The 9,148-nt window shown below is 27.0% G+C and overlaps 1 protein-coding gene across 2 annotated transcripts in view; it reads left to right on the top strand.

Moving 5' to 3' along the window:
* LOC117174812 (cilia- and flagella-associated protein 206-like) overlaps positions 1–8,798 on the top strand; it is a 23,983-nt gene extending 15,185 nt beyond the window's left edge. Inside the window, exons 9-14 of one of the 2 annotated variants that reach the window (XM_033364191.1) lie at positions 4,245–4,347; positions 4,415–4,482; positions 4,545–4,693; positions 4,830–4,928; positions 5,000–5,135; positions 8,511–8,798. In XM_033364191.1, coding sequence (XP_033220082.1) covers positions 4,245–4,347; positions 4,415–4,482; positions 4,545–4,693; positions 4,830–4,928; positions 5,000–5,135; positions 8,511–8,738 — 783 coding nt within the window. In that variant the 3' untranslated portion in view covers positions 8,739–8,798. Of the gene's footprint in view, positions 1–4,244; positions 4,348–4,414; positions 4,483–4,544; positions 4,694–4,829; positions 4,929–4,999; positions 5,136–8,510 lie in introns of those variants that run through there. The other variant, XM_033364192.1, reaches the window with a different exon arrangement.
* The last annotated feature ends 350 nt before the right edge of the window (positions 8,799–9,148 follow it).

Here is a 9,148-nt window from a genome sequence, read left to right as displayed (position 1 = left end):
AGCTTATTTGAAGGCAACCCCGAACACCGAACTGAAACCGAGAGTGTGGTGTATTTATAAACATATAATAAAACATTTTTAATGTTGCTTTAGGATAGGCACTTGAAATAACCTCTTTTGTGAAACAATTTTGGGAAAGCTGGGGTTTTAAATTAAATTAATAATTTATAATATAAATATTGATATTGTGCTGTTCTTTTAACAATTTACAACGTCAATGATCGTCTTTCAAACGGTAAAGATGCAGCGTTGTAGCCATGGCGCTCGATCGCGCTGTATATCGAGTCTTTATCGGCTTGGAAGACGACCTTTGTTGTATTTCACAGGCGGCAGACTATTATTTTTATCTCCCATACTATAAAAATAAGCATCACACTTAGTTTCACCTTAGCGGCTTTTTTTTCTTTTGCGCGTATTTATGTGAGTGGAAGACGTAGTTTATTGAGGAATGCAGACGGAAGACGATATTTTAAAAACATTTTATGTTCAAATTAATGAGTGTACAAAGTTGCATGCAAGCGGCTATGCATTTTTTTAATCATACTATAAAAAATACAAAGTTGCCGAAAAGGGCGCAGTGAACTCTTTCGCTGCCTCCCGGACTATGATGAATTTTTCAACCAAACAGACGAATTTCAACAAATAAAGATTTTTACAATCTAGAAGGAAAAAAAGTTCATCCAAACTATTGAACTTTTAAGTCAAAAAACAAATATTCTATAAAATTTTTAAAGTTTCAACCCGAAAATATTAATTTTTAGAAATTAACTTTCCACAAAAAACAAAGAATTTTAACCCAAGTGATGGGTTTTCAACAGAAATGATGAATCAAAAATATAAATTTTCAACAAATAATATAATTCTTGATATTTCAACCAGAAAAGATGTTAAATTTGAAAAAAATTGAGAGGTTAATAAATAAAGTGACTAAAGTGATCCTGAAAAAGATTGGTAATTTAATTATCAATAATAATTAATTACTTCGAAGTAATTTTAATTTTTTAATCTTGACTCAATTTTAATCCGAAACATTTGAATTCATACAAGAAAAGGCATTTTCAACAAAATGTTAAAATCTTCAACTAAACAATTTCATTTGTATCGAAAAAAGATTAAATTTCTACAAAATAGTTGAATATTCAACCAAATAATTCAATTTTCAACTAGAAAAGGGCAGGTTGAGCGAATAAAACAGAAATGTTTACCAAGAGAGATGACTTTTTATATAAAAAAGAACCTTCAACAAGAGTTGAATTTCCAATCAAGGAAGATTTTTCAGTCAATATAGAAAAAAAATTAATGAAAATTGTAGAAGTTTCAAATAAAACAGATGAGCTTTTTTTACAAAGAAGTGGAATTTCCCATAAAATAATTATAATAATAATAGATAAATTTTCAACCATGCATAAATAAACTAAATGCATCTTACAATATATATTTTTTGAGGTAAGAATTACCGAGAAATGCAATGGTGATAAAAATAATTTCAATAAAAAATTTTAATTATAAAAAAGGAGATAATTAAAAGATTTTTTTTGAAATGTCATTTTTATTTTAAAAAATTTTCATTTTTTTGTAATTATCGAAATTGTACTTTTATTTTCTTAAATCGAAGATAAAAGTACATATTTTCAAGAAAAATTACCAACTACACATTAAATAAAATATAAATATTTTGTATGGCTGTCTGAAAATAAGGTATTTTTAAAGCATAGCAAAATTAGGCAATACTTAATCTAGTTGGAAAACATATAAAAAATCTAATAATTAATTAATTATAATATTTTTTATTGTTTAAACATTAATAATTGTAAAATATTGTTATAAAACATTAATACAGAGCTAAAATCAAGTTATTCTACACCTTATTGCGCAAAAGTAGTGGATCCAACGCATACTGCATCATGATGCAGTATGAGTTGCTCTTCAATAAATTTATCAGCCGGTTCCTGCTCAATATTTTCAATGTCAGAGACAATAAATTCGTCCTCATCTCCTTTCGACTCCCTGCCATAATTTTCATCTTCAGGAGAAGAATCGTCTAGTGTTCGCACACCCGCTCGGCTGCTGCTCAAATTATAACCAGAAGTTGGTGCACCAACCATTCTGAAAGAAAGAAAAAATAAATAATGAAAACTAGTTTTTACTAATTTTATGTACTACCATTTTTTATAATTTTGTACAATGATTCAAACTTAAGAGCCACAAACTTTAAGGAAATTTCAATAAAAATTCAAGAATTTAGAAAATTTACGTAATTAACACGTAGAGGTATGATTTTTGGTAAATTTATAATAAATATTAAAAATGCTTTGCAAAGTTACTTACCTCTAGAGAAAATGTAGTCGAAAAAACGATTAGCAAGCGAAATTAAATTTTTTCCGACTCACCCACTTTACAACCTAGGAAACCACAGTTGTGCAAATTTGCACCAAGCCCAATTTTCGAAGTGAACCTCACGAACAGTAAGAGCCGAATGAAGCTGGTCCCTACGTGGCATGACTCATACCTGATGGACATGTTTAATGTTGGGGGAAGAGATTATACTTACCGAGTGAAAAGAGAAACTTATTTGAAAATTTTACTGGTGTATATTTGCATAAGCGTGGTAACTACGAGTTAACCAAAAAGCAGTATTTTTAACCGAAAATAAATAGTTAAATTTGTATATAAAATAATTAAATACATGTTCCCGCAAAGCGGGCAGATTTTTTTTTTTTTTTTTGACGTTATTTTTCACGAATAAAAATAAAAGAGTAGATCTTTTTTGGGATAACCATTTTTGTTAATTCGTCTTTTTTTTGTATCCTACATACTTTGTCCAGAAAATGGAATTTTTTATTTTCCATTATTTTTTGTGCAATCAAAATTTGAATTTTCGATTTTTGAAGAAAATCCAAAAATTAGTTATGATAATCTTTTAGGGCTTTCAAAAAGAAATATTTTTCTTCTCTTGACTTTTTTTAATGTCGTGCGTTTTTCAGTTTCCAATTTTGATTTTCGGTTGATTAAAAAAAATTTGAAAACGCTATAACTCTGAGAATTTTCTTTTGATCGAAAAAACACATTAGGATAAATTTTTTTTCTTTTGAATACTATAAATATCCGTACATAGAATTTTCAAATTCTGAAAAAAGTGTTCTCAAAAATTTTCAAAATGCGCTCACTTTTTGAATTTAATCAAAAATGACTGATTCACGAAGTCGCCCTTTCTTTTAGGACCTAAAAAAAGTGTGCCAAAGATGAATTTGATTCGCTAATTTTTTTGAGAGTTATCGTGTTTACGGACGGACGGCTGGACGGACAGACAGACAGACGCCATCGTGAAAACCTGATTTTTGGATTCAGGGGGTCTCGAAACGTGGAGATCCGTTGAAAAAGTGTGATATCAAATTTCCGCCAATTCTAACACTTTCTCAATTATAAATGATGAGAATGTAAAAAAGGACGAATTTGCAATAAGTTTTTAACAAAGTTTTTAAAATAAATATAAAAAAGTAATAAAAATAAAAAATATAATAAATAAAATAACATTTTCAATAAAAATTTTAAAAAATTAACAAAATAGTCCAATTTTCAACGACAGAGATGGAATATTAACTTAAATGATAAAGCAGTTGCATTATTAATCAAGGAAGAGTAAATTTCAAATCAAGAAGATTAGTTTTCTACCACGAAGACGAATTTACACAAAAATAAAATGTTAATAGACTAGTTCAGTTTTTACACAAGTATAGTAAAATTTTCGGTCAAAAAAGATCAATTTTCCACATATATAAAATATAAAACATAAATGGTAAATAAATGACTAAAAAGAATGTATCAGGGTGACTACAAAACTTCATTTTTAAAATGTCCTCATTTTTCCCTGACAATTTTTTCATTTTCCTTGACTGTTAATATTCAAATATAAGAATCTTACTCTTGTAAAATTTATAATATAGAATATTTTATAAACGGAATAAAGCAATTTGAAATTAAAATAAAAAAAATTAATTTAATTTATTCTCCTTAACATTTATTTTTCTTATAGAAATTCCCTGACTTTTGCAAGATTTGTTTTAAAATCGCTGACTATCTGTGACTGATAAAATTCCCTGGTTTTTCCCTGCTCTCAAGCTTTTAAATAAACTATGGCCAACCTGATTATATAATTTTAATTTAAAATAAAAATTCGATAAAAAATTATGAAAAAATTTTATTTTTAAATATAAATTAAAATTATAACAGTACTTCTTTGACAGACTATTAACGTTTATGACGAATCTCTACTGAATAATGTGATAAAAGGGAAAGGAGTCTTAAGTGATGCAGAGAGATTGGAAAAATCTATGGGGCATATGATAAGTATGTAAAAAATATCTAACTTTAGAAACAAAACAAAAAATAATGAACTAATTTTTATTATTTTTAGCTGAATGTGGTGAATGTGAGCTCTACTATTCAAATTCTACCAAGGATTTTGAAAAAATTCACTTAGAGGTAAAGTTTATAAATTCCGAGTATGAAATTTTTATCACTAATTTTTAATTTACGAAATTTAGTTTCTTGGCTTTTGTGCATGGAGTTTTGTGGTAGGCAAAGGTTCCCTCATACCTGGGAATCCAAATATTGGAATCGCCAAGTGGAGAGGAAAATATTTTGCATTCAGTTCGGCAAAAGCTGCTCAGAAATTTGGAGAACAACCAAACAAGTAAAATTTTGTTTTTAATTTTTTGTAGAACTTTAAAAATATACCAAAAAACCAGACCATACGAAATTAACCATTTTTCGAAGCTGGTTTAAACATTATTTTTAATTAACTTCATTAATATTTTGGAATCTTTTAGGTACTTGTTCGAGGCTTTGAATTTCGTCCGCAACCATCTCGAATTCGTTCATCTTTTCCAAATTTACAAAGATGTGGAAGCTATCAGAAATCAAGAAGTGTAATAAAAAATGTATTTTCTTAATAATATCGATTTTCAAAATCCGTGAAGAATAATTGTTTATTTTTCAGGTTGAGTGAAGATGGTCCTTTTCTAAATATTAATCACGATCAGGAAGTTCAGACCGAGTTGCATGTTTTGCCAACTTTTATTGACAAAAATTATTCCTCTAATATTTGGGATCATAGGAGAAAAGCTCTAAAATTGGTAAACTCACCAAAATTATATTAACACAATAAGATGTTTGGAAATACGAATTAATCCCATGCCAAATTCCCGACTTCACAGATAAAACTAGAAGTTTTTTTTCAAATTTATAAACTAATTACCAAAAAATAATTTGAAGTTAAACTTGTAAAGTTTAGAGAATATTTTGTATTTAATGCCAAAATCTACCATAATTCTCTGAAGAATTAATTTAAATTCTTCAAATTATTTTAACCAAAAAAGATTATATATTTTTAACTCAAAAGTTGAACTTTTGAAAAAAAATATCATTCTCAATGGAATAGTTGAAGTTGAAGTAATAGTTTGATAGTTGAAGTATCAACTATCAAATAGCTGAATTTTCAACTTTTAAAGGATCAACTTACAAAAAAAAAGAAATGTTGACATTTTTATAGAAGGAGTTCAACTTTTGACCAAAATATTAAATTTATGTTTGTTTATGTATATGTATATTTATGTTAAATTTTCAATCAAATAGATCAATTTTCCACTAAAAAGATTAATATTCTACCAAAAATACGACCTTTGAAAAAACAAATTAATTTGTAACGAAATAGTCAACTTTTTAATTGAAAATATAAGTTTTCAACAAAATATGGAAGCGTTAAATTTTCAGTTTAAAAAATTGTCAACGAAAAAAAAATATTGACCTCTTGAGTTCCAAAAATGCGAATTTTTAAGCAAATGGTTTAATCCTAAACCAAAAAAGATAAGTTTTCAGCCAGAAAGATTAATTGTCTACCTGAAGACGATTAAGAAAAGACGTGAAATTTCTACTACATATTTGAATTTTTCACTTATAAAGGGTCAATTTGTAAACAAAAATGGAATAGTTAATTTTTGAAATAAAAAAATTAATTTAAAGCTAAGAAACGCATTTTCAACAAAATAGTGCACTTTTCAACCAGAGGTGAATCTTAAAAACAAGGAAATTTTTAACAAAGTAGTTGAACTTTCAACCAGCTGTTGACTTTTCAAAAAAGAGATGAATTTTCAACCACATATAGTTAAATTTTTAATCAAATAGAAAAATTTTGAACTAAAAAGTTTAATAATCTATCAAAAAGGCGAAATTTCAATAAAATTGACGAATTTTGAAGCTAAAAAAGCGAATTATCTAAATACAGTTGAATTTTCAACACGAAAATATGCTTTTTCAATTAAAAAGTCATTGTTAATAGTTAAATAAATGTGTACCCAAGCAGTTACATTTTCAAACAAATAGTCTACTTTTTTACAAAACAGTTGAATTACACAAAAAAAGTTATTTACCAGCATTTAGTTGAATTTTCGACCAAAATGATGAATTTTCAACCAAAAATGTAGTAGTGAATATTCCAACCAAAAAGGTTTGAATATTTTTATCAAAATTAGTTGAAGTCAACCAAAAAAGGCGAATTTTTAAACAAAATAGTTGAATCCTCAAAGAAATCGCGTATTTTTTGACCAAAAAGTTTCTTTTTGAATCAAAGGAAGACAATTTTCAATCAAGAATATTGATGATAAAATCGTTGAATTTTTAAACAGAAAAAACATATTTTCTACAAAACAGTTGAAGTTTGCACAAAAAAGTTACTTTATCACCAAATAGTTGAATTTTCAAATAATTAGTCATTTCCCGGTTGGCAAACTTTTTTCACCATCAATGAAATTTAACAATTTGAACTCTAAAGCTAAACATTTTTCCATTTGAAGTAATTAAAATTGGCTGCAGATAATTTTAAGCAATTTTAATACTGGAAATATTAAAAGTTGAACGATTACATTTTTGTTAGAAACTAAACACTTCATAAATTAGAACTAAAAATTTTTAGAATAGTTTTAACGTCCTTAAAAAGCTGTAAGATTTTATTTCAAAATCTTAAAACATCTACATGTTATATTATATTTATTCAAATTTATAATTATTTTTGAAATTTTTTCAGAACTTCCAAACATAATTTAAAATGATTTGAATTGTTCCTAATTTTTTATATAAATATTGCAAAATTAAAAAAAATTCCCGAAAATCTTCCTGATGAATTTTTTACAATTTTGGTTAATCGCTTTAAATATTCTCTAAAATTAATTTTTTCAAAATAAAGTTGTTTTAGCTTTCTTAGGAATCTTAAAAAATGTTTTTTATTCTTTCGAAGCCTTTCATAATTCTTAAGAAGCTTCTACATTTTTGTTTAGAATCTGCAAAAATCTATATTTTATTTTAAATTAGTCCTTGGGCTATTTGCACCGCAATATCGGTATGAATAGCCGGATTTGATCGGCATAAGTGGACACTTCGTTTAAATTATTTGATATTATTTCAAATTTTAAATTAATTTTGAATATTTTGAGACCTTCTAAATATTGTTTCAACTTATTCGATTGTTTCCTAGGACTTATAGGTGATCAATATTTATTATACGTCAAAGTTCAGCAATTTTACTTGTAAATTAAAACTTTTCAAATAGAACAATGAAAATTGTAACGTTAAAAGTTTAGTTTTGAATATTTGATTTATAATTACTAATTTTACACGAACACTCTTATATTTCATAATATTAAGAAATTGTTTATTTTTCTTCGTTAAAAATTTTTTATTTGAAGTTATTTTACAATTAAAAATATACATAATTTATCAAGTTTCAATCGGGCGTTTAAATTTGTTTAACGCTTAAAAATTTGTTAGTGAAACATTCTAAAATTACACATTGTAAACTCAATTATATCATAATTTAAAAAGATAAAGATTCAACTGATTATTTTAAAAACTGTCGAAATCAAATTTGGACAGATTATTTGCCACTAGATAGATAATTTTATCATCTAGAAAAATATCAATTTTTAACCAAAGACGGAAGATAAATTTTCATTTAAAAAAAAATTAATTCTCAACGAAAGAAAATAATCTTTAACCAAATGGTTCAATTTTCCACCAAAGCTCAATCTTCAAAAAAAGTTTAACATTTAACCAAATAATTAAATTTCTAAAAAGATAAAATTAATTTTGAACAAATATAAAACCGAAAAGAATAAACTTCTAACTATAACAATAATTTTTATAGGGTTCTATTAATTCATCTCGCATTTATGGGAAATAAAGAGAAAAGGGGGAATTCTTGTAAAAAAGGGGAGTGTAAAGTCTGATAATACAGTGAAACTCTTCTATAGCGCCGATTTTGGGACTGACGGTGGATGGGAACTAACTCATTATAGCCCGTTTCGCTTTTGTTTTTTTCACGCCTGAGTGCTTGTCTGAGGGACAACCACAGATCCCGCGCACCTCTTTTTACACCTACCTGCGGCGCGACGTCAATTCTTGGAAGGGCTATTGAAGGGTTCCATTGTACCTAAAAAGTATAATAAATTTCATTTTAGGCATCAATTTGTCGATCAGCAACAAGAAGTACCCAGACGCAGAAATCACATTTTAGAAGTGGAGCACAGAACCAAGCAGCACCTCCTAAAAATCGAGAAGTTCAAACGAAAAGAGATCACTCAACAAACACCAAAAAACTACAAACGTACATCTTTGGTTTACGAGGCAGACGCGATGACGCTCAGCATGTTCTAACGATCGTAGAAGACGAAAGAAAAAATTATTAATTCCTTATCGAATAATTAATAATTCCCGAAATATTTAAAAATTATTTTCTAAAGTAAAAAGTAGAGATAAGGAAATTCAAGGAATGAATAAAAGAATTTTAAAAAATGAAAGCAACTTTTTTAATTAGACAAAAACAATCAAGGACAAGTATGGAAATATTATTCAGGTTATATTTATATAATGTTCAATTTTCAATTAACAAAATTAGTTTCCAACAAAAGAAAATTTCAAGCAAATACTCCAATTTTTAACCCAAAAATAAAATGTAAACAAAACAGTTGAAATTTTACCTAAGTAGCATAAATGTGATTTCAACTAAAAAATATCATTTTTTTTTTATTACACCATTAAGCCATTTCCCTTTCGGGGTAGGCGTGACTCACTCGGTAGGGGAAAGGAGTAGTGTGTG

The sequence above is a fragment of the Belonocnema kinseyi genome, chromosome 6 (genome assembly GCF_010883055.1).
Source record: "Belonocnema kinseyi isolate 2016_QV_RU_SX_M_011 chromosome 6, B_treatae_v1, whole genome shotgun sequence".
Taxonomy (NCBI): domain Eukaryota; kingdom Metazoa; phylum Arthropoda; class Insecta; order Hymenoptera; family Cynipidae; genus Belonocnema; species Belonocnema kinseyi.
Note: the sequence above shows the minus strand (reverse complement) of the source record. Positions and strands in the feature narration are given on the sequence as shown.